This window comes from Ceratosolen solmsi, unplaced genomic scaffold, assembly GCF_000503995.2.
Source record: "Ceratosolen solmsi marchali unplaced genomic scaffold, CerSol_1.0 scaffold12, whole genome shotgun sequence".
NCBI classification, from domain to species: domain Eukaryota; kingdom Metazoa; phylum Arthropoda; class Insecta; order Hymenoptera; family Agaonidae; genus Ceratosolen; species Ceratosolen solmsi.
Genome location: NW_011948456.1, coordinates 494048 through 521515, shown reverse-complemented (window position 1 = coordinate 521515; position 27468 = coordinate 494048). Strand labels below are relative to the sequence as shown.

The window sequence follows — 27468 nt, the reverse complement described above, 5'->3', positions numbered from 1 at the left end:
ACACGTCGATAGACAATTTTGGCATAAATTAATTAAAATAAATATTGTTTATAATTTACTTTGTAAACAGTATTGAAGATTGAAAAATTTTTACATATCAATTATTTCGACAAAAAACTTATTCAATAAGAGAAAGTTTCTTAAAATTTATGCAGCGCACATGTAAACTTATATTTTTGGTTAACTTTCTCCGAATACAATTGGAGCATCACTAAACTTCTCTCTTTTCTGAAAACCTTTCGATACTAAATTAAAATTAATTAAAATTTTATTTGACAACGGATTCTTACAATTATGATAAAATTAGGAATGGTATGCTTTTATTAATTTTTCTTTTTATAACTAAAATATATTTCTAGAATTACTGTATTATTATTAAATGAATTACATGATTCATTTTATTTTTAACCAATAATAAAAATAAATATAATAAAAGTTTTTTATTTTATAGTATATAGCTACAATTTTCTTTTTAATACTTATGAAGAATGTAGAGCTAAGCATCTCAATATTTTCACAACCACGAGCACCCAATTTTCCATATTTTGAAAGGTTATATATTTGTCTATAAATTGGCTTCTATAAAAGTGATTTTCTTGTATATATCAAATGTATAATTTGTATAATTTTAGACCTCAGTATCGATATCCATATTATGATGAAAATGGAAAAGGTCGTTTGCTTTATGGTTATGGAGGATCACACCTTTATCAGTATAAAATTTACAATACTCTTGAAGGCATACATTAAATATATTATATGAATATTTGCAAAATAATAAATACAAAATTTTTCTTTTTACAATTAATTAATTTACTAATATTCATCGTTTAGTTATTTTAAAGTTACTGCATTAAAAAAAAATATTTTTGCTTTTAGTGCTGAACTTTTTCTTATTTTAATATTGATTAATTATACCATGGATTAGAAACGATTATACGTAACTATCATTGATTTAAACAATATTTTAATGAAAATCAATTGATTATTGTTAGCTAATATTAATATAAACTAATACAAATACTAGTTATAAAGGCCTAACTATTAAAATTTGAAATACAAAATTTATAAAATGAAAAAATTCATTAAACCAAAATATTCTTTTATTTCTGAAATATATAAAATTTTGATTATAAGATATTGAGAATTTAAATATATATTTTAATATATGTTTACATTACCTGACTGTTCATTACACATCACTGATTGTATAAATATTCATTTAACTATTTTTTAAAATAATTATTCATATGATATAAAAATGATTAACAAGAATATATCATATGATTAATTAAATTAAATTTAATATATGTTATAAATACTATAAATAAATAATCTAAAATATTAACATTAAAGAACCATCAAATATTTGTAAAAATTTAAAAATTATAAATTAGCCGATCAATGTTGAATCTATGGGAAATCAATGTTGAATCTATATCTTTATTTGAAATTTAATAATTTAATTATTTAGTTTTATTAATAGAATATCATACATAGTTCATTTCCGATTTTATGTAACAATCAGTTTTTTGTCGTTTTACTAACCGCCGTTCTAAAAATTTTTTTATTTCACTAATAACAAAAACACTAGACGTTAGTGCTACTAAAAATATAAGATCTAAAATAACATTTATATAAATTATTAATCATAATTTACTCGATTATTTTCAATATAAATAAAAGTTAACCTTTTATAAATAATGCTTCTGTTTGAAAAACTTTTTGTAATGGAGGAAAATAAATGACTAACATTTGGCCCACAACAGATAATGTTACAGCTACTAAAAACATCTTATTACTCCATAAACCAATTGTAAATATTGATTTTGTCTAAAAATACAAAAATATAAAGTTTATATAGTCTTCATTTTGTTTTTAATACTAACTAAATACTAACTTGAGATCGACAACTCAATGCATTAAACATATCAAAAAATACAAAACATGTAAATGTCATTGTTGTATCTCTAGCTGTAATTCCACCAGAAGTCATTTCTTTGTTATAAACCCAAAGGGTTCCTAAAATAATAATAGCTGCAGACAATAAGACATTAATTATAAGGTGTTTTGTAATCATGGGTTCTTTTGTATTTCGTGGTTTTTGTTTTAAAACATCCTTATCTACAGGTTCAACTCCCAGACTAATAAGAAAAAATATAAATCTTTCTGTCCAATAAAAATAAATTTATGTAAATTCATTAAATATACCTTTGAGCTGGTGGTCCATCCATAATTATATTAATCCATAGAATTTGCATAGCATTAAGTGGATTAGGAATGCCCATCAAAGTAGCAAGAGCAATTAAAGATAAAGCTGCAATACTTGTACTTAATTGAAATCGTACAAAGTTACGAATATTATAAAAGATTCCTTTGCCCTCTTCAATTGCTGCTATAATAGTGTGAAAATCATCATCCACTAAAATCATATCAGCTGCTTCTTTACAAACATCAGTGCCATTTACTCCCATCGCTATTCCAATGTCTGCTTTTTTTAATGCTACACCATCATTTACACCATCTCCTGTCATTCCTACAATATTTCCTTCTTTCTGTAATGCTTTTACAATGCACAGCTTATGTTTTGGCGTAACTCTATAAAAAACACTGACTATATTTATTTTATTTACTAATTCTTCTTCTGACAATGAATCAATTTCATCTCCTGACATAAGTTTAGTATGCATTACATCTAATCCTATCTTATTAGCTGAAAAATATGAAATGTTATGATCTATGAAATAATAAAATCATTTAAAAAATTTAAAGAAATTACCAACAGCTGCTGCAGTTTCTTTAGCATCTCCTGTAACTATTTTAATTTTTATTCCACTTGCCATTAAAGTAGAAATTGCATCGCATATATGTGGTTTTGGTGGATCACAAATACCAACTAGTCCTACATAAACAAGATCTTGTAAAGATAAGCCTCGAGCCAGGCCAATAACTGAACAAAGTATTTAAAATTTTTTTTAATAATATTAATATATAACTTTCATACTTATCTCTTTAGTATTTTATGAACCTCTTAAACCTCTTTGTCCTACATCATAAGCTTCAGTGAAGAATTCTTGCTCTTTTTTTTGAGAGAGAGGATAAAATTGGCCATTTACGGAATATTTTGTACATTGTGGTAAAATTTTTTCAACAGCTCCTTTAACAAAAAAAACTTCTTGCCTATTCTAAAAAAAATTAAATGTTTTATTCTTATATATAATATACATAGAAATTTTATTTATGTTTTATTATTATATATATTTGTAAATTATTTCTAAAAATACTTCTCCATATTTTGCGGTGCATTTAACAGCCATCATTTTTTGTTCTGATGAAAATGGATATTCTTGAAGTCGAAGGTATTTCTCTGATATTCCATACATTCCATTTTTCATACCTAATGCTAAAAAAGCACCGTCAGTGGGTTGACCTAATAAAGTATTATTTTGAATGACAGCATTATTACAAACACATCCAACCTACATAATAAAAAAAATTAATACATAATTTTTAAGTACTCTTAAAAAATTAATTCAATGGTTCAATTAATATTTACTTCTAACATGTTACGTATAGCTGCTTGTGCAAGTTCTAGATTCTCACACTTTCGTACTTTTATTTCTCCTACAGCATTATATCCAGCTCCAGTAATATCTGCGACATAATTTTCAGAAGTAACAATAATTGTAACAGTCATTTCATTTTTTGTAATTGTCCCAGTTTTATCAGAACAAATTACATTCACACATCCTATTATATTTTAAATGTAAAATTTTTAATTAGATCTTTATTATTATTGATATGAAAAATTTAGAAATTTTAAATGAATTACCTAAAGTTTCAACTGTTGGTAATTTTTTTACAATTGCTTTTCTTTTGGCCATTCTCATAACACCTAAAGCAAGAGTAACTGTAACAACAATGGGTAAACCTTCAGGGATAGCTGCTACTGCAAGACTAACACCAATTGTAAACATTTCAAGAATTGCTTTACCCTGAATCCAGCCTAGTAACATAATTATTCCAATAATACAAAATGAATAAAAAGAAAGCTGTGTACCAAGAATATGCATGCTTTGTTGTAATGGTGTTTTCGGTGCTTCTTCAACTTGCATCATTGCAAATACTTCTCCAAATTCACTTTTAGATCCTGTATTTATAACAATTCCCTGTATAATAATAAACAAATAATTCAAAATCAGCTATATATAATTATTTTAAAATATGAACTATATAATATAAATTACTTTGCCATTTCCACAACGGACCAACGTTCCCATAAAGGCAATATTCTTTTTAGCATTGTGTCCATTAGTTTTTAACAATGGAGCAGTAGATTTTTGAGCTGGTTCAGTTTCTCCTGTAAAGCTACTTTCATCAATAGCTAAAGCAATAGCTTCATATCTCAAATATTTAAATAAACAATATCTCCAGGAACAAGATCACGAGCAAGAAAAGTTTCTAAATGTCCTTGTCGTAAACTAAAAGTTAAATTTTAAATTATCATAAATATTAGATTAATATTAATAATTAAAATAAATAGTAAATAAAATATTTAAAAAAATTGATAATATGATAGTTTTAAAATCAATTTATATACAAATTTTGTAGTACCAATGACAAGTTGGTGGTACAAGTTTACTTAGTTCTTCTAAGGATTTCTCTGAACGATATTCTTGTACAAATGCCACTGTAACAACTATTATAATAGCCTGAAAAATATATTATAATTATAAAAATTACTAAAAGTTTACTTACTAATGAGTTCAATTACTAATAAGAAAATAATTCATTTACATACTATGGTTATGCTGATTGCATCATCAAACTGCTTCATACATACACTAACAAGAGCTGAACCCAATAAAAGTAATATTAATGGATTTTTAAACTATGAAAAAGTCAAATATTAATAAATTTATAAAAACAAAGCTTTTGAATAAATTTAATAAATGTTTTTACTTGTTCTATATATTTTTTCCATGTAGATTCATTTTCTTTAAAATTCAGTTCATTGTGACCAAATAATTGTTTTCTATGATCTGCTTCTTCCCACCAGAGACCTGTTCTACTATCTACTTCTAAACGTCCTGCTACTTCTTCTGTTCCTAAACAGGATGCCTCTGCAGTTGAAAGCCACATATGTACTTTGTTGTATTTATTGTTTCAGATATTTCAATTTTATATAAGTAGCTAACTTTCCTAGTATATTTAAAAAAAAGATTATATAATTCATCAATAGATTTAATTAAAAAAAATTTATTACCAGTTTAATGATAAATTTGAAACATTTAAATAATTGTCAGAATTTATGTTAAATACTGAAACAAAAGATGAAAATAGAGATTAACAATTGCATATTTAAAAGGCGCGTAAATTTTCGTAAAAAATCTGTACGAACCTAGTCGATTTCTTATTAGACTGACTTTTTATATTTGTTTATTGTATAAGTATTTTATCTTGGATTTATCAGTTCATAAATATAACTATTTGTAGTTAATCTATAATTTGAGTAAATTGTAAAATATTCTGAACTGAAAGAGGAATAAGAGACAGAAATTATAAGTTGTTGCTTCTCTTTTTGTATATCTAAATGATTTATTATATAAGAATCATAATATCATATATAAAATAGATTTAAAATATTACATGATAAATTGAATTTTAAATTATCATTTATTAGTTAATTTATAACATTCGGCTTCCTAGTAATAATTATATTTAACAATAATATACTAAGAAATGTTATGCATTTATAAATAATTCTGAAGGATAAGTGAATATACAGAATGAGATTACTATTGTATACTATTATAATTTTTATTTTATATTTCTTTTAAAATAAGTAATACGTATTTGTATTATGATTGGTTACTAGACTCGCACCATTATTCAATGCATAATAAAACGAAAGAAACATATCAGTGCGCTTTATGAAAGTTGCAACATACCTTAAATATTAAAAAACATAAGATTTATAAAATCTTTTCGAAGCAATATTTTCTTATTGATCCTTATTGTAGTAACATAAAATTTATGGGAACGTTTTAATTTTTATTGAAATTAACGGTTGAGTTTAAATAAATAAACATTTTTATTTTTCCATGAAATTATATTGTTGGAATTTTAAATATCTGGAGCTCCTCATCTATTTGAAATCGAATAATTTTTTATCAAAATTTTTCAAAAATAAAGATGAGCAATAATAAAACTACTATTTAAAATATTTCAACCAACATTTAATTAATTAAAATTTTTTGCTAATAAATTTTCTTATAAGTTATTATTTAATTATTTGTTGTTATTTTATAAGTTTATAATAGTTTTTAAATTATTTGTATAAGTCATTAATTATCTTTTACAATTTATTATATTTATATATACTTTTGTATATAAATAAAATTTAGTTTATTTTAAGTTATAAAGAAAAATTTATCAATGTAACTGAACAATTACAGAAAAGTAAAGATGTAGATTATATAGTAATTTAATAACAAAATCTGTTTTAAAAGGTTTTGAAATTTTATATATATAATGTATTGTATTTAATTTAAATATAATTTTTAATATTTTATATCAAATTGCATTCCTTATATATATTCGACATTTTTTAAAAAATTAGAAATTAATGCTATTAAAAATATTTTTGCTGATAAATCTGTTACTTTCTAAATAATAGATTTTTTGAAAATAAAACAAATGTATATGTAATATTTTTTATTTAATGTATTTCTATACTATCTCCAATGAATAATGTTTATGTCCTCTTAATATAATTAAATGTATTTCAAATAATAGAAAAGATAATCATAAATAATTTGTCATTTCATAACACAAGTACGTTGTTACAATATTCTATTATATTATTATATATTTTTATATATATAATAAATATTCTATGAAATCGAATAATAGATTCATAAACATTCTTAGTTAAAATTTTTCTTCAATTTCGTTATGTTTTCTAATTACTTTATTTTTTAAGAAAAATGTTTTTACCAAATTAAGTTTATTCGTTTACTGGGTTTTTTTATTGTTTTTATATGTTTCAGTAACAAATAAAAATAAATAATTGAATAATCAAAATTTATTGTCATTTAATTTGCTTCAATGTTAGTTTTGGATGAATTAAGGATTTTGCACCTTATGGATGTATTTTTTCATGTATAGAATGAAAGGCCTTTGCATAAACGTTTAGACCGCTTTGCATGAATTTGTAGGGTCTGCCAATGATAAACGTTATACTTAACTATTGAAAACTATACCTTTTAAACAAATTCTATATTACTGTTTCTATAGATCGTTTTTGTATTGGCAATACTATGAAAAATTATTTATTGAAATATACAAGTGAATAAAAGTTGTTGATAGTTGTTTTTTATTAGCTTCAGTATTGGTTAAGGTTATCTTCTTGAAACTGCATCTTTACTTAATTAAATCAATAATAATATTAATACTTTTATTTGATATCAAAGTCTATACTAATTTAATCAATTACATCTTACAACTTATATATATATATATATTTATAATGAATATTATTTTAAATTCTTTAACTAAGTTATATTATTTTCTTAGTTACTGTGCTTGTCTGAAATATTTATTTTAAATAATTATGTTTCAAATTTAATTTATAATATATGAAATTAGAGTTACTAAAGTCGCATATAATCTATAATTGATTCAGGTTTCTTAGATTATAAAATAATATAATAAAGGAAATAAAGAAACGAGAAACACAATTAATTTTTTAAAGTAAAAACAGGAATACATTAATTTGAAAGAATTTATGAATCTAAATTTGGATTTTAATTTGTCATTAAAATATATATAAATTTTTGAAATATCATTATATTGAAAATACTGCTCACCAACTGGGTAAAAAACTACTTACGAATAATGTAAATCTTGTAAATAATATAATGAGTAAGCTTTGTGTTAAAAAATTGCTATAAGAAATGGGTTAGGATCATGTTGAACAATATCCCATTGTAGTATGAATATCTTATTAGCAGATGTTAACCATGAAAAAGATATTTGAGCTGAGTAACCTTTGTTGAGAATGAATAGAAGATACATTGAGAAATACACGTTCAAGTTACATATATAGCTAATTAATAAAATAAATAAAATGAACATTTTTTGTAAGAAATTGAAAAACGTAAAAAAAAGAAATAGAAATTCATAAAAATAACCTTACATACACAAAAACCACTGATTTATTAAAACTTTTTTCTATATTATTATAACTTAAAATGACTAGTAAATAGTAGACATTGTAATAAAAGTTTCGACAGTTTTACTTGACAAAAAAATATCAAAAAATAATATCTTTAATATCTTATAAAATAAAAATAATTTTATGATTAAAACAAAATGCTTTTGTGTTATTTAGGAAGTCTCATGCATATTTAAATAAGCAAATTCACTAAAATATGATTGAGTTAACTTGCTTGAGTATAATAAACTATTGTACAATTTGAAATATATATTTGAATATAAATACTGCTTGTTAAAAGTAATATGCTACATTATATTTAATATTAAATAGTATGTATAATTGCCTAATAATTATAAATTATTTGTATCACTAGTGGCAAAAATTAATTACGTCATAATAGAAAATAATTTATATATATATATATATAATTAAAATTAAAGAGACTATTACACTATATTATTTCATTTCAGTTATTTATGCTATATTGAAAGAGTAAATAGTTTTGTCAAAATATTGAAGAAAATATTGTAAATTAAAATTTTGTTTTTAACATTATTAACTCTTCTACTCTGTAACAAAACTTATTTAATATAGAAAATTGTAATTAGATTTTCATTATATTAATTACTATACTTTAAAATGATTGTTTTACCATAATTTAGAAAATTTGTATAAATGATATTTCTTGATTCATAAATAATAGATTTATTTAAAATTATATTTAAATTAAATTTTGAAGATAATTCTGTATGCATATACCTTAATTAAATTTTTTGTAATAAGTATTTATTACAATTTAAATAATAACTTCAGTTTATTTTCAAATATTAAATGCAATTATTTTTATCCCAATTAACCCAATAATAAATTTATTGAATGCTTACAAAACTAGAGTCTATACTTTTCAATATTTATTATACAAAATCTAGATAATTTACAAAAGTTTACTGAAAAATTTAACAATTTTTTCAAATAAAAATGTTATAACACGTGCATTATTATACTTATTGACAATTTTTAATACATGAAATACACTTTTATATTACATTAAATCAAATGAAAGTTGTATTAATGTTCAATTCCTTCATAATCAAAGAATATACATGGTATCCTGCAATAAAATTTAATATTACGTATGTAATTTATGTGAATTTATGAAAGTAAAAATTTTTTGTTTCAAAGATATAATTATATAAAACTATAAATTTGCATTCTTACAAAAAATGTTTTTATATGCGTTTTTTATTAAAAAAAACACAAATTGATATGTTCGAAAAATTTGGTTTTAAACATTATTTTTTATAAAATAGAAATTTTATATAAATAGGGATTTGTTTGAATTATTCAAATCCATATTACTAATAATAAAATTTATGTTCACTAAATAATAAATTTTTTACAAATTATTTGTAGCAAAAAATTTCTTATTTAAAATTTTTAAATCATGTCTTTTTTTATTAGAATTTAATTTTTATCTTTAAATAAATATAAATTGTTGTATTATTGATAATATGTGCGAACTAAGATAATAATGGTAATGTAAGGAGTAATAGTCAATGTGGTTGTAAATAGTTATTATAACAATTACAGTGAAAATTATGAGGATAAAAATGTATATTAAAATAAATATCAGTTTCTCGCTAAATTAAATATCTTTCCAATCATTTGTTTGAGTTCTGCACATACAACGAAATTAAGTACAGATGCTACAATAGAATTCTTTAAGAATCCAACAGCGTACATCATTTTATCACGTGAATCCATTATATATTTTTATTCTCATATTAATTAATTTTCTTATTTTATTTTGTTACTTTTTTGTTAATCGTATTGTTTATTAATATATTAAATATATATTAATTTCCAATCTATTTAAAAAATTGTCATTGTTTTATTGTTATGAATATTATTCTCATCTATCAATTGACTATTTAACTGTCAAATATTGCATAAAATAAATACTAATATAGAAATTGAATAAATGTAATAGAAACGAGCGAAAGTGTAGGTTTTAATTTCATGTATGTTTTTTTTTAATATTTACAAAACTTGATAAAGCTATTTAAAATTATATTTCTAAATGGTGATGCCAACACGTTTATCATTAAACAATGATCGCAATAAAATAATATAGTGATATATTTAAATGTTTACAAAAATGTACGTCAGTTCTCTATTACAATATCATTACCATAAAGGTAAACACACACGGACGCATATGCACACAATTAAATTTATTCACCAAGGATAGAAGAATTATAAGCACTTTCAAACTTATTTTATCAGACACGTGACACATTCATACGTACCAAAAACGATGAATTTAAAAGCAATCGATAAGTAATAAAAGTAATTGCAGTTCATCACAATGCTTGCAAAGCTCTTCAATGAGGAATATTTACAAGAAACAAATAAAACTTCTATTAAATACAGATCATAGCCATTCGGTAAGGCAACCTCCGAACCACACGACAACTATAGGTAGGAAGTAAGTCGTAAGTGCTCTTGTAAGAGACATTCGTCGAGGCGTATCAGCTATCCCTGTATCCATAGACGTTCTATTTCCATTTACTTTGGAACCGCGATTTAGATTAAATCCCAAGTCGGAACTGGGATCACTAATAGAATCGCGTTCAGGCTCATATTTAGATCCATTTTCAAACACATCAATTCGAAATGTTGACGTTGAAACTGGTAATTTCGATTCTTTATACTCTTTAGATCGAATTATATTTGGAGCAAGATCAAGTGTGTGCTTATGTGTACCCTCGTTTCCGCTACCCTCTTCGGCAAAACCATCTTCATCATCGGTGATAGGGTCTATACCACCGGATCCAGAACCGCTACCCGATGACCAAATTTCTTCAGCATCGATCCAATCAACATCATGTCCATTAAAAGCAGAGCGCAATCTATTGCTGATACTACTTAATGCGAAGATCTGCGCTCTAACGACTCCGACCAGTGGTCCTGTGGCGCGTACCTCCGGATTCAAGTTTTGTGATTCACCATTCGATGATAGTGGGTAGATGTACCTGAGGTCAGACAGATAAAGATAAAGCGAGAGAGAGAGAGAGAGAGAGAGAGAAAGATATTGTACAGACTGTCAGGCTTCACTTCAGCAGAGCTGAGTTAGCAAGTAAGAGAATACCGACTTGTCAACATGGGTGCCGTTCCAACAGTCATTGGTGTTGCTAGGCGGAACAACAAGGCCATCACTGCAAAGCTTGTATGGTAGGTAGAGCCAAAACTGTCTTGAATCACGAATACGTTGTTTTATTTCCTTAACTAGCTTATCAAGAATATCCGCAGTTGAGTGCTGTTCCTCTATTTCTTCATCCTCTTCGGACATCTCACTATTTTCTTCAAAGTCCAATGATCTAGTTTCATCTATTTCTTTGAGGTCAGGCATATTCGTATTCTTACGTCTACGTCCCAACACTGGCCTACCACAACCAGTAAAAACGCGTTGTGATACATCGTTACTATTTTCCTGGAAATTCATTATTGCTTCTGAAATCTTAAGGCTAATAGGTCGTACAAGCATCTCAATATTGAAAGGTCCAAGCAATCTATCCGCCACTTTATCTACAGCATCTGTGGACATTTTTATAAATTCTTATTATAAATTTTAAAGTTCATAGACTAAATTCAAGTTTCAAAAAAATGTATTCTCAGTTTACCAACAAAATGATTCCAATCTGCATCTAGAGCTGCGTGTTGTGCTAAGCAACCCTTCATTACATTTTCGCACATATCATTACAAGCAAGCATATTATCAGAAATACCACTGCAAGACGGGCAAGCTGTCATTCGCGTTAATGCTGCGGTACATTCACTGGAAACTGAAAGCTGTGACAGTATAAATTATATTAATAAAATATTATGTTTGCTTTAGAGATAATATTTATATATATACCTGCTGCATTTTTTTTAAAACTTCAGCAGCAACTTGAAGGGCTTGACTGAAAGCTCTTGTTGCTATAAAGGAGCGCTTTATTTGAACACCTAGCTTTTGTGGTACATCGCCAAAGGGTCTCATTTCTTTCATATGGTGTCCAACACATTCAAGATACTTGTTATCAAATTTATATTGACTATTTAATACCGTGAACATCTTTTGGTAGAGTGTATTAAAGAAAGTATCCATCACATCATCCAGATCCACCTTCAAATTAAATAACAATTATCGAACACTGTCGTAAACCGTATAATTATGTGAACCATAGTTTAAATTTAATACTCTCAATTAAAAATTTGATTAACATTCAATTATATATAATAATAATAATAATAATAATAATATATAAACGATAGAATTTCAATAACATGCTTTAATAATGGCGCTTTTTTTATTATTTTATAGCAACTAATATCTCTATAAGAGGTCTATTTGAAATTGTTGTAAAGGATTTATATCTACATGTATTTTTGTAGATAACCCTTATAATGAATGTCTATGTTATAATGAAATGTTTTATATATTTTTATCATATCACGTGACCTGAATTTTTATATTCTCTTAAGAATTCGATTTTTTGTATTTAAAATCTTGTATTTTTAAAATTTATTTCTTTAATTTTTAAAATTAATTCAGTTGAATAGTTACATTTTCAGTTGATAAGTTATAGATTAAAGATTTGTTTTAAAGCTCAATTCTAAAAGAATACGTACTAAGAACAATTTTTCTTTTTTCACTATATATTTTATTAGTAGACAAACAGAACTTTATTAAATAATTTATCGCTAAAAAATTAGATTATCTAAAGTCAGTAGTTTTTACATTATACACGAATAATATAATTTGTAATTCAATTTTTTCTTAAAATTTTTCCTAAGTTAAAAGATTGTTGACATCAATAAAAAAAATTTGAACAAATTTTATAATGTTAATGTTTTTCATTTAATATTTATTTATATAAATTTTAAGTACATATTGTTATTTAATGGAAAATTATTAATTCCTCGAGAAACGACGCTTTAGAAATTTACATTTCGATGCCGTTTATAACAAAAAATTGATATTGTGGTAAATCTTCCATTTGATTTATTTGTTAAATAATTAAATATGGTAGTAAATATTAATTTTATTATATTATTATATTAATTTTAATATTTTACTAATTTTACCAATTATAATATTATTATATTTACACATAAAAAAGCGGTATTTTGCAATTATAAGAAAACAAATAATTATAAGTATATAAAATCGGGTTATCCTTCGCTAGAACGTAAATTTTAGCAAATGCTTATGACAAAACTACTAATTTTTATTCTAAATTTAGTTCAATTTTTCTGTTCACATTATATTTGTTGGACGAATTATTAATATGTTAAATTAATTTGATAATTTAAGTAATATTGTTTAACCGTTGTTTATTACACAAATTTATTTGTATATTATATACATTTTCGTGAGATAAATTTGTTTTGAATACAATTCAGATGTCAACAATAAATTAATCGTATTATGGATTGTATTATAAATCTCGATGTATATTCATGCAATAGATCAATTATCTTTCTATGCACACGGAGTATGTTATAAAAAAATACATAAATATAAGCCAAAAGGATATTTACAGAAAAAAAAAGAAAATTCATAGGAACTGAGGAATATCTAAAAGACTGTAAATTTAGGAAAAGTTCCATTATTAATTGAAAACTATTTATATTATAAAATAATACATATTTGGATGTTCAATTTCAATATATGTTTCAATAATTTATTGCATACACAGTAGTTAAAAAGAAGGATATTAAATTATATTTATACCGATTCAATATATGACTTATACATTACCCTTATTACAGTAATAAGTTGACAAGAAAAATGAAAATATTAGAATATTGATATTACTTATATAAATTATTCTATTCATTCTGTATTTTGCAGTATTACTATTTTGTGAAAAACAATTCCGTATCGCTTATATTAGTAATTGATAAAATAATATGGTATTTGCAAAGATAGCACAACTCATAGAACATTAAGAAAAAATAAATAATAATAATATATAGACAAAATAGTGGTAACATTTTATACATACGCATATAATTGATAAAAATCTCGATTGATTAATTAATGTCTCAATGTTAGTTACACGCAAAGGTGCGTGCAGTGAAGAAATCTTAATTACGTCTCATGATCAATTTTTAGAAAACATTTAGACTATGATGATAATTCAGAAAAGTATCAATGACGCTATAATGAGCTAGACAATAACCAAAAATATAGTATTATCGTAGATATTAGGATTTTTAGACAAAAGGACAAACCTACAAGCATAAATAAATGGAATTATAGTGTAACGAAATCATCTTACGATATAAAGCTAAATTTAAATTCAACAAAGGTTCAATATTGAAAAGTTTCTTTCTTTTTTACGCAAAGAGATTTTGTTTGATAAAATACTCTTACTATTGTGATGTATCTCTTGTAAAAATATAAATAAAATATAATGGAATATAATGGAATAGAAGGTGCAGAACATTTAAATGAAGATCTTTTAAAAATTCAACCAAGGAAGCAATAAATATTAAAAATTTAGTAAATTATATAAGTTACTTTCTTCTGGAGTAAATTTCCTAAATCAACATATTTTTAAGTGTAAAAATAGATAAAAAATGAACTTAATTATAATATTCGTTTAAGTTTTCGATTTTACATTTTAAATTATTTTAATTTTTTATATTAATGCATGATTTGTATAACAATGTAATATATACTAATATATAAAATACATTACTATAAAGTAAGATTTGTTCAAACATTTTTTTTAACTATTCAATAATAGTAACTGCATACACTTCCATTGATTTATTAAACTTTACGTTTACAATTGCACTTGATTTAGTTAATATATCATAATGATATCATAACATACAAGTACTTACATTTTCTTATACTATAAATAAATTCTGATTATTAAATGTATTTATTATTACATTACTATTACTTTCAACTACTACTTTAATATTTAATTAATTTTTTTTTAAAGTAATAAAAATATTAAACTATTTGCTATTTTTTAATTTATTCTATATTAACGTTTCACATACAGGAAATTAAAATTGTTTATTTAATCATTAAATTAGATACAAATGATAATTATTTTAATAGAGTGAGTAAAATATAATTAAGAATAAAATATGATGTGAATGCTATAGCATTCTTAATTTAACAATACTTCATATTTAATTTTATATTATTAAATATACTTATTAGTTCTACTATTGTTCATTTAATTGATGAAAAAATACATATAGGTTATAGAGAATGTCAATTACTGATATCTGAAAATTTGTATTAAAATTCAAATTAGAAGGATAATATTATATTGACATCTTCTAATACATAAGATATTAATAAAGTCATAACTATGTATAAATTAATTATTTAGATGAAAATATCTTAATATTTTAAACATAATAAAGAAATCACATAATTATAAAGATTAAATGGGATATATTTAATTTTTTTAATTAACAAAATTTTTTCTAACATTCACTTGCAAAAAATCCTTTAGATTCATTAAAAATTTTTTTTTAATTCATTAAACACAAATATAATATAAAGCAAGCTATGACATATAATAACATCATGAAATAATACATTATTTCCTTTTTTTAGTAGGCGTTCAAAAGAAAACACATTTATAGTTAAAAATGATTAATTAAAAAATTTCTTTAAAAATTAAATTTGTTACCATTAATCAGTAATGACAGAAAGATATAGCTACTTTTTGCATCTATTTTATTATTTTTACTAAGCTAATCTAATTTTTACTAATCTACAGAAATAAAATAAGTCTTTTATAATGTCAGTACGTGATAATGTATCCTGGTATTTCAGGATCGATTTAATAAATAATGGCTCTATACCATTCATTAAAACAAAGAAATTACACCAGTACCAATCGTATGAGTTATTGCATTATGAAGTATTAAGGTTATACTTCAAATTGTGTTAAAACCTGTATTAATATTGTATAGTATAAATAGTAATTTCATCTTTTATCATGAATTTTAGGCTTTTCAATATTGAATATTTTTTTATTTATTCTCTTATGTAAATAAAATTAAAATTTATTAAATTATAAATATAAAGTTATCGTTATATTTTACAATTATATTGATCTCCAAAATTTATATTAAGCTAGAATAATCATAAACAATTTAAATAATCGACTTATACTTATATTTTGCAATTAAATCATTTACAATTTTAGTAAATGTAGTGTTACAAATTTCAATTCTATGTTGGAATTGGTTATTTTAATTGATCATATTCTTTTGGTATTTTTTTGCATATAATTAATTGAGTGATGCCATTTATCGTATATGAAACCTAATTAACTAATAATTCATAAATCGTTAAAAGCATTGAAAATATTTAATTTATAAAAGTAGACAAAACATTATTATATGTAAATAGTATTGTTTAAATGTTCGTAGAGTTATAATTTACTTGGTATTTAATTATTTGATAAATTAAACATAGGTTAAGATAAATGATTCCAAATTAAAGATGTGAAGTAATTAAATATGTAAACTTTGTTCCATTCATGAAATTTGCACAACTTAAAGTTTGTCTAATTAAAATTTTTAAGAATTAAGAATATAAAATTTGTTTTAATATTAAAATATCAATTTGACAAAAAAGATTCAAAAAGAATATTTCGAATTATTCATATTCATATTATAATAATCATAACAAACGAAGTTACTATAATATAAAATTGATTGCTAAGACCCCACAATTCAAATATGTATTAAATATTAACTTTCGTCTAACAAAAAGTTTATTTTTCTATTCGCAATACACATGAATTTTGTTGTTATGTATGCATTTACCAATAATATAATTGAATTGATTTCATAAAGTTTTCTCATCATTAATTTAGAAACGATAATAATAATGAAATAAAGGGAGTATATTTTAAAATATTGCGTGCAACAGAAAAAATGAGTGTATTTTTTTATTTAATTATCTAATACTGGACAAACGTAAGTCTTAATGTTGTTAATAATCTTCTTCAAAAAAGTTTGTAATATCATGTAATAATAGATTTATTTAAATCTTCAAATAATCAAAAATTATTAATTTAAAAAAGTAATAAAAGAAGAAATTTGAAATAATATAATTAATTGATATATATCAACTGCAAATTGGAATACTTTTTGTACTTACCAAACCTTTTGTATAATACTTTTCTAGTTCTCGGAAAAGATCTATGAATACATAAGCATTCTGTTCATATAGGATGCCGTATGTTTTCTTAAACATTTCATGAAAACTTCTTTTACTTGTCTTCAATAACTCATTGAAAAAATCTTAAACAAATAAAAAGTTATAAAGTAAATTATTTTTTAATATTTTATCATATCTTTAAAAATAAAACAATTTAAAAATATACATTTTTAATAAGTAAATATCATTATAGTCAAATTTAAGTACGGACTAAATTAAAAATAGGATTTAAAGCATAATTTATATGATCAAGTATATAAAAAAAAATACGATTCTATGTGGGCCAGAAAATAATAATTATGATTAAAATTTATAAAATTATTATGAAAAATATTATTCATTTTTTTAAAATCTAATAATCTTATTTTTTTAAGCTAATAATTTCCAATAAGTTTTTTCTTAGTGTAAACATTCAAATTTATTTATTCTTATTTAAATATATTATAAAAATTATAAAGGAATAAGATTATATATTTAAAAAAATGTATTAACATTCATAAGTTATATTAAACCTTATAACAGAAGATAATTTTAATATTATAAATCTACTTCATTTCGAAATTCCATCTTATGTCATTTATATACCTTGAGGTTATTAAATTACAAAACTTAACAATTATTATGAAAAAATATCACACACCTAAAGGCATGTAAATAAAATTTTAAAATAGAGTAAAAGACATATTTTTAAAAAATTCTCTTGTAATTATATAACAAATAAATAAACAATAATAAAACATTAAATGACGAATTTTATTTAAAAACTGGTCTATTCAATATATATATTCGACATATGTAAAAAACTGCAGTTGGTGACCTTTTTATTAATTTTATTGAACAGTGGTGATAATCCAAAGATGGTTGCTCTCTGAACGAAAAAGATGACTTATGATTAAATTCTACTTGTGATATTTATGAAATTAAAAAATGGTATTTATACTTATTGATATAACTGTTGCAAAGATCATTGTGCTATTTATAACTGCTTTGTATAATTTTAGTGTATGAAATCTCACGTAAAATAGTATGTATTTTATTAGTAACAATAATATTTTAAATTAAAATAAAATTATTTATTATTAAATTTTTATCTAATCTTGGTTTATTTATAATACATCATTTGTATATTTCTAATATAAATGTTATATTTGGTTGGCAACATTATTTTGCTAATTTTTACAATTTTTTATTTTATATGCTCGACCTGATTTTATATTAATACCCAATAAAAATAATTTTCTTTTGAATATGACTTAACTATTATAAATAGAATTAATAATGACGATTAACTATTTTATTACTTGTGGTAATAAATTTATAATTAATTAAATAAATCATAATTTAGTATTTAAATACTAGGTACATTTTTATTTTCAGAAAATAAGCAATTAAAAAAATATAAATAGAAATAAATAGAAATTAAATAATCTTAACAAATAATGTCTGTAATAATAAACATAATTAGTTTGTTTTCTTCAATACAGTTTAAGAAGTATATAAAGACGGCATATAAACTGAATATAAAATCACTATCAATGATTAAAATTCCGATTAGCAGGAAATAATACTTTCAATTATTTTTAGAAATAAATATTAATGATATTCCTGTACTTAATGTTAACAAATTTACTACTCAACGACTTTATATATATCTGAATACAAATAATATAATATTTCAGTAAATATAACGAAATATTTTAAACAAATACAATTAATTGATATAAAATGTATAAATCTTTACAAAATTTATTCACAACACACAATGAAAACATCTATACATGAAAGAAGTACTTACGAATATTTTATAATTTTTAATATTATACATAACAGTAATTATTTAACACCATTAATAATATACTATAAATTTATATTCTAATTTTATGCAATCTATTTTAATGATCCTAAAAAAATTAAAAAATAAAATACCTATAAAATTAATAAAAATATATTAAGATAACTATATTTTTAGATAGTTTTTATATCTGTAGTCTAAATTATTTTTTGGTTTTATGAATTTTTAAAAGTTGTAGAAATTTTTACATATAAATATTAAATACAATTTCTTTAAATGAAAATTTTTATTATTTTTTCTGAATTCCTTTAATAATTTTTATATGTTACCTGGTATAAGAAATAAACTCGCAATATGATATACATTATAATAATAGTAATAAATATCAATAACCATTAATGATTATTAATAATTTTAATCATAACTAACAACGCTCAAATTATAATGTTCTAAACTATAAACAAAAAGACGTTATGTTCTCAAACATTTTCATCGTGAAATATTGTCCGCTTTATATTACAAAAAATGTAAACGTTTTTTAAATAAAATTTATTATAATTTTTCATTTTACTGTTTTCAGTAAATTTTTGTCTAATTTTCTTCATTTTACAAACTAAATTTAGTCTTTTATCCTAAATTTTTTTATGTATTTTTTTTGCTCAATTTTTCAATGTTATATATTTTGTTGAAGCTGCTTTTATAACATATTATTTCATTATATTAAACATCACCTCTTGGAAGGTATCTTCAAAATTTTTATTATTTTGTCAGGACATTTTCTTTGTTGTCTTTGCATCCGTTCTATAATTCTTGACATAATGTTATAATAAAAAACTATCAACTTATTATAAACGACACCAATATTTACATGAAAGTATAGCACTTGTTAAAGATTACGAAAAAATATTTTTTGAACTTCGTGTTGAACAAGAAGTTGAGTAAGTGACATGATGGAGCATAACTACATTTATTCTTGCTAAATATATCTTACATTTCTATCAATCATTTGTCTATGAACTCGACTCCCGTCAAGTAAAATAATGTCGTCATTTAGTCAATAGTGGTCAAATGAACCCATGCATGCGCTAATCCCGCCCTTTTTAATGATATTTAGATATATCAATATATTTTGAAAAATTCGTATTGTTTATGGAACTAGACAATGTGTTATTTTAATATTGTTCATTTTTAGTATCGACCTTTTTATCATAAAATCCTAAGAATTAATATTAGATATTATAATAGATATTAATTAATACTAAAGAATACTATCGTTATTTTTTATTACAATATCTTTAACAATATTCTTTTGCTGACATATTTTATGATAGAGACACTCTAAGAATTAAAAATCCGTTTTATGTTAACTAATTCTATTTTTACAGGTTTTAGAATATTCAAAAGCTCAGTACACCAATGTATAGGGCCAGTCCTAAATAAATAAATGAAACATTTAGAGAAATAACAATTTGATAAATGTTTTTATTATCATCGTATGGCCAAATAAGATAATATCTACATGTTAAAATAATTTATACTATTTTCTTTTAAACAATGAGCTGCCAAAATTATTAAAAAGTATTTCAATTTTATATAATCTGTTTCAAATTTGTATACAATAGGTTTGATTCTTTAATATATAAATCATTTTAAATAAAAAATTTTTTTAATTTATTTCAAATATTTACAAAATTCGTTAGTTTATTTAATTGCAGCTCTTCAAAATAATTACATTTAGAAATTATATCGGAATTATTTTTTTAAGTTCTTAGATATTTTGAAAATTATTATTTTTTAAATTGCAACTTTGATACTCCAGTGATTGCTTATCTACTTTTAATATAAATATATAATATATTTAATATAAATTGAATAACAATATAAAAATAATTATATAAAATAACAACAATGTATTATTTAAATATATTGAAATTAAATAATACATTTGACTTACTAAAAAATCGTTAAACAAAAAATGATAAAAAGCTTACCATGAAATTTAATGGCTCTAGTGTATAAAATATTCTGGAGGCGCTGAAGAATCTCTTTGGTCGCTCTATCATGTTTTTCACGAGCTTTAGCTTGTAATCGTAATTCCATCTCGGTTGTGCAGCAGACTCGACCACCGCTACTTATACCACCACATGTTTTCAATTCTCTTGCTATAAAAAAATTAAAATTGATCTTTGTATTCAACATAAAATGGAAATGATAAATGACGGTAAATAATTTTGAAATATAATAATGAAAATTTACATTTTAGCTTATTCCGTGAAATAAATTTATGTAATTAGTTGTGAAGGTTTGTTCAAAATTTAAACTAGGTTTCCTTTTTGTATTATTCAAAATATTAATGACAGTTATAATTTAATTATTACAATTAGTAAATCTTATTATATAATGATTATATTTGTTTAAATTATAAATAAGAAATATTTTAAACAGAGGGTTACAGGTACGACATATATGTGAATCTTAAAATAATAATCAAAAGTATAAAAAATATTTGTTGTTAATTAAGCCAATCATTAATATTATGTACACTCGGGTATTATGTACACTTAATTCATATCATATTTTTTAAGTCACAGGGTCTTCATTATAATCTGTTAAATAAAAATGCTCTAAATGTCATTTTATGTATATCAAAACATTTATAAAAGCTTGAATTTTTCAGAAAAAAAATTAAAAATTGTCATGGAGGAGAAATTTTTAAAGTATATCAAATAATATTTGGGAATAAAAGGACTAAAGATCAAAAATAACTTTTTAATATTATCAACACTTTCAAATTTGTTACAATATTTATAATTTGTCATCGATTTAACGACATGTAGAAATCATCATAATCCATCCATGTAATATTATTACAGTACTTGTTCTTCTTAGATTCTTATATAGTTTTTATTAACTTAAAAAGTTAACATTTACCATTTATAATTTTAATTATAGCTACTATGTAAAAATTGCAAAAAGTAATGTATTTGTAAGTAGTGTTACTAAAAAATTTACAACTTTATAGTAGATTGAATACAAATATTTTTTAGTAAAAACCAATGACAAGATAATTTAGAACTTTAGCAATTACATATTATTTTTTAAAAATTGTTCTGTAGAATTAGAAATAACTATTTTCTTTTAATATTTCATAATGTAAAATATAATTAAAGGAAATTAGATTTTTTTATTTTATATGAAGTAGTTTCAAATAAAGATTATTATTTGAAATTTGTTATTATGCAATTCAAGTTCTACAAGATTTATTTGAAGTAGCAAAAAATTATAACTATAACTTTTTCAACTTTTATTCGCATTTTTTTTTTACAAAATATCGATAATTTAAATTAATAGTTTTAATTTTTTGTCAACAAAAGATTTTCTGCTTATAAAATATTATTATAATGAAAAACTTTTTGTGGAAATACTAATTTTTATATATAAATTAATATACAAGATTTAATTCTATCAAGAAATTTATCCATAGAATTCTCATTGTTAATTAATTCTCACAGCTGTTAATAAAAATATTCTAATCAAATAAATATAAATCGTTTTAATGTTAAAATATATTTTATAAATTATTTTTACAAATTACAATATATTCGAATAGATTATCTATAAAAAATGGAAATTGGAAACAAGAGATCAAAAACTAATCTTCATGAAGATCTAGATTTTTTCGTCAAACATGAAAATTAGTAATTGTGAATAACCTATCAATTCGGACAAACCTGTTTTTATATTAGTTTTCATTTTATGTATATTACAGTAGAGGAATATTATGTGTGGTATGAGGATTCTGGTTTATGGTTACAGACACGATATAATGTATGAAAATTAAAAATTGTGAAAATTTAAAAAATTCATTAAAAAAATTTCTTCAAATAATATAATTTTATTAGTAATATTTTATACATAAAATGTATAACATACATATTGTTTTTAGTCAATTATCCTATTTCCAAATTGAAGCAGTGTTTATTGCAAAAATTAAATGCAAAAATAAAAATGCTGTATTTAAATGCGTCTTTACCATACACATTCAGTTGCTCAAAAAGCATGTTTACAATAAAAATACATTTTTAGTGAATTTACACTTTTTATACAAACAATTATTACAAATAAATAAATGGTTTAGACATAGATCAACTTTTTTTTACTTAATTTAGTGTCAATATTTGTATTTTATGTGAATTGATAAATTAAAAAAATAATCATATAATCTTAGAAATTGAATAAAACACTCTCTTAAATATAATTACGCATAAGCTTTTAAAGGTAAATATAGTGAAAATACAAGGAAAAAATATAGTATAAGAAATTTAAATAATTAAAGTTACAGTATTAAAGTTAAACGTAATATATTTATTCAACGTGAAAATGATCATCAACTGAAAGTGCAGATTAATTTTTTTATCAATTTTTTCTTATACTTCATTTATTTGTTTTAATTAACAATTAAACTGTTTTTAAACTCTATTTTCATATTTGATAATACTTTTTTGTGAATAATAATATTGTGTATTATGTAAATTCAAAATATAGCTTATTGATCAACGTTTATTTTCAACTTTGTAAAATTAAAATTGATTTTTAATTTAAATAAATTTTTAAATTTCAAATAATAATTTAAAAATGTAAATAATCACAATAAATAGATAAAATACATACTATATATAATATTATATAGTTAATGGCTAAATTTTTATTTTGATTTTCTTAAAAGATTCATTTAAAATTATGAAATAAATTTCAAATGTTAGCTATTATTGTACATAAATGTTTTTCTGTGTATATAGGTGTAGAAATGTTGTAACAATTTTTTAACAGAATACTCATGTATATGAATATTTATATAAATTATATTTTTCTCTTTTTTGTTCAACTAAAGAATTGTAATGTACAGTATACAAAAATTTATATTTTTAAAAATATAATAGAAATGATGAAAAAATAATTTCATAGGATTTAGATTCTTTTAAAAATTCTTTTGTATTATAGATAAAGAACTGATTAAAGGTCAACTGTAAATTAATAATATTTAGATTTGTTACATAAATTACAATAGTTGTATCATAGTTGAGTCAATTTCGAAATAATTATTTTATTTAAAAATCTAATTTTACAAAATTGGCAAGGACAGTAAGTTAAAACATGTCTTTACTCATTTTTCCAAAAATACAATAATAATTGATGAACCTACATTATCATTTTTAATATAACAAATTTGTTACTTTTTTAGTTTCAGAATCTAATAATAGTTTTTAATGTAAAAATGTTTTTAAACTACAAAAAACATCTTTCTTTTATTTAAATTATTTATGGCAATTGATAAATGTTATTACTATTAATAATCATTCAAATTTAACATTACAGGTATTTTTTAAATACGTTTTTAATATTCATTATGAATAAAAAACATTTTAAAAACTTAGCTTTTTATAGACATGTTTATTTTCCTTGCTCTTTCATAAAATTTTATAATTTTAATTTGTTAGTTGTATATTTCACTAAGATTCATAATTTTTATATAACAATATTTTTAATTCAGGAATAAAATCAATGTAGGATAAACACAGAATTAATATTAAATTCTGAACATTCTGAAAGCTATTAAAGTTGAAAAATACTAAATAGGGTTATCAGCTTTATATTAATATAAGATTTATAAATTTGAAACAATGTGAATCAATTAGTACAAAATCCAAGAAATGGAAAAATAATATGTATATCAGAACTACTTATTAATAATTTGATTACAAAAATAAAATTAGTAAAAGCAGAAAACCATTCCAGTTTAGGATTACTATGATCTGTTGAATTTGATTATATAATTTCTCTGTGTTATTCTTTTATTATGTTATATTATGAATTTTTATTTACTTTTATTATAAAAGGTAATTAATTCATTTATTAATTTTAGATTTGATCATAAAATTATTTAAATTAACTTATTACTATCTTAAAAAATGGTAATTAAATGAAATTTTTTAAAATAAAAGTTAATTACAGTGATCTATATAAAAAATATTATTCTTCAAAATATTTATTAATCTGTGTTTAGAGGTCCAAATGATATCTTATTCTCTTATTAGCAATAAATTTAAGCAATTAATTTAATACTAAATTATTTTTAGTCATTTATACATCATTTATACTAAATATATTATACAGAATAATGTAAATATAATAATTTATTATAGTAGAAATAATGAGTTGACTAGATATAATATTGCAATTTACAATTATAAAATCTGGAGCAAAGCCAAAGCTCAACAAAATTTTAAAGTTAATTTTATTTTTAAATTTTGGCTATAAAACGTATTCAAAATCTTAAATACAAAAACTAGGTTGAAAATATACATATTTATCATCCAAAATTATAAACTAAAATATTTTCTTCAAATAGATTATAACAACTTACAGCTTTACCATTCACTAACTTCTTTCTGAATTTTGTATTCCTTTTATTTCTATTCTATCTCATTTAGGATCCACTATATTTTGATTTTGTTTAGTTTTTAAATTTGATAACTGCTGTATGAAGATTATTTACTGTAATTGGTAAGAAAAATTAATGGAATAAATTTCAAAACAATTATCATAGTGTAGCATAAAATAAATTCATTAAATAACGATATTGAATATTAAAGCAAGGCTCTTTGCCTATTTAGGTTTATTTACATGTACATTTTTCTATTACCTCTTTTACTTTCCAACTCTCTTTAGATAGATTGTTTTAATAATTGTATTTAAATATAATTTTTAAGTTTATTAAGTAATTAAAGATAAATAATTTTCTTTTATTTAATTTTATAATCAGATTTGTTAAGTTAATGAAATACAAAGTTTATTTAAATATTTTGTATAGTATTCTTTTGTGTTCAAAAAATAATTTTTTTTAATTTTATTATATAGGCATAAAAGGTTTACATAAAAAAATTGGACTAATCTTATTTAAAAGGAATAATTTAAATAATTATATTTCTCTATAGATTCTAAACATTAAGAATTGTATATATAAAGAATAATCTATAGTTGACATACAAGTTATTAAATAAGTTTTAAAACATATACTACTAAATGTCAGAAAAATTTAAAAATCAAATCTTAATAATGTTGTAAGGATTCAAGAATAATGAAATTACACATTATATTATATTTAAAGCAATTAAAATGTAAAATAATAACAATGAAAATGATTTATAAGAAATTTTAATTTAATGTATGGTAATAATTATATTATAATATATCAAATTTATAAATTAAAATAATTCTAATAAAAAGATCAAGGATTACAAGTTGTGTTCTGCACTTGAATGCTAAAGATTTGAAAATAGATTTTTGTAATTATTGAATTACTGCGACAAATAAAGAATCAGTATGTAATAATAAAGTAAACTATCTACATACACATTCATCATTTTGGAATATAGATATCTAAACAGTACTTATGCTATCATACCCGAATAATTGACATGTTTTTTGTTCTTTAACTATTAAATTTTGAAGTAATTTATTGCATTTTTTTTTTTCGGTATATACATAATTTCATATATTACAGCCTATTTCGGTATTTGTAATTACATACGTAATATACACGCGTAAAATAGTATGTAAAAATGTACAATAAATAAAAAGCTACATCCAACTAGAGTGGAAAGAAACCAAAAATCATGAAAAATAAAATAGAGCATGGAGGAATATTATTTATTATGAAATATCATTTTTAAAGCCAATAACATAGCAACTTGTAATCTATCATTATTAAAAGTTCGTTAATATAGTAGTAATTCCTATATCTACATTAAATTTAAATTTAAATATGTGTACAATAAATAGAAATTTAAAAAGTTTCTAAATATTAAATAAAATGTAAATATATAAGAATCTATCACTATTTGCTATTAATTATTAGAATATACTTACATGAAATAGGTTCCTTAGGTATGTTACTAGCGGGAAACCCTTCAGCTTCAAAGTAACTTCTAACCGCAATGCAACTAAGCGTCGTTGACGATCTTGTACGTGTAGTAGCAGCTGCATTCGCACTAGCACAGCTGAAAATCGTCAGCATCAGAATTCGCAACATTGTTCGATCACTAATAACACGATGACAAGCACTCTTCATTCCATTGGTGTATACAAATCAAATACTATATCTTCTCAGTTTGATAAAATCTAAACGACAAGAAATTG

General features: G+C 22.0%; 3 protein-coding genes across 5 annotated transcripts; 1 reads left to right on the top strand and 2 right to left on the bottom strand.

The window, feature by feature from the left end:
* The first annotated feature begins 282 nt into the window (after positions 1 to 282).
* Positions 283 to 775, top strand: LOC105366793 (uncharacterized). Its single transcript, XM_011505351.1, has 3 exons — positions 283 to 312; positions 452 to 552; positions 633 to 775. The coding sequence occupies exons 1-3, from the start codon at positions 295 to 297 to the stop codon at positions 748 to 750; spliced, it is 237 nt and encodes a 78-aa protein (XP_011503653.1). The 5' UTR covers positions 283 to 294; the 3' UTR covers positions 751 to 775.
* Positions 776 to 1468: 693 nt separating this feature from the next.
* Positions 1469 to 5158, bottom strand: SPoCk (secretory pathway calcium atpase). Its single transcript, XM_011505350.1, is given in 14 exon segments — positions 1469 to 1621; positions 1692 to 1833; positions 1901 to 2144; positions 2212 to 2713; positions 2780 to 2950; positions 3029 to 3185; positions 3285 to 3479; positions 3557 to 3750; positions 3833 to 4169; positions 4248 to 4408; positions 4411 to 4481; positions 4615 to 4712; positions 4802 to 4891; positions 4963 to 5158. Coding segments are annotated over 14 exon segments (2673 nt in total). The 5' UTR covers positions 5143 to 5158; the 3' UTR covers positions 1469 to 1490.
* A 5095-nt stretch (positions 5159 to 10253) lies between these two features.
* On the bottom strand, positions 10254 to 27468 carry dlp (glypican dally-like). 3 transcript variants are annotated; one of them, XM_011505348.1, is made up of 8 exons: positions 27199 to 27272; positions 25694 to 25824; positions 21261 to 21431; positions 17418 to 17560; positions 12141 to 12389; positions 11905 to 12073; positions 11377 to 11818; positions 10254 to 11256 (listed from the first exon to the last, which is right to left on the bottom strand). In XM_011505348.1, the coding sequence occupies exons 3-8, from the start codon at positions 21367 to 21369 to the stop codon at positions 10656 to 10658; spliced, it is 1713 nt and encodes a 570-aa protein (XP_011503650.1). In that variant the 5' UTR covers positions 21370 to 21431; positions 25694 to 25824; positions 27199 to 27272; the 3' UTR covers positions 10254 to 10655. The 3 variants fall into 3 exon arrangements, with proteins under 3 accessions (XP_011503650.1, XP_011503651.1, XP_011503649.1); XM_011505349.1 differs by having other exon boundaries at positions 25702 to 25824; XM_011505347.1 differs by lacking the exon at positions 25694 to 25824 and having other exon boundaries at positions 27199 to 27468.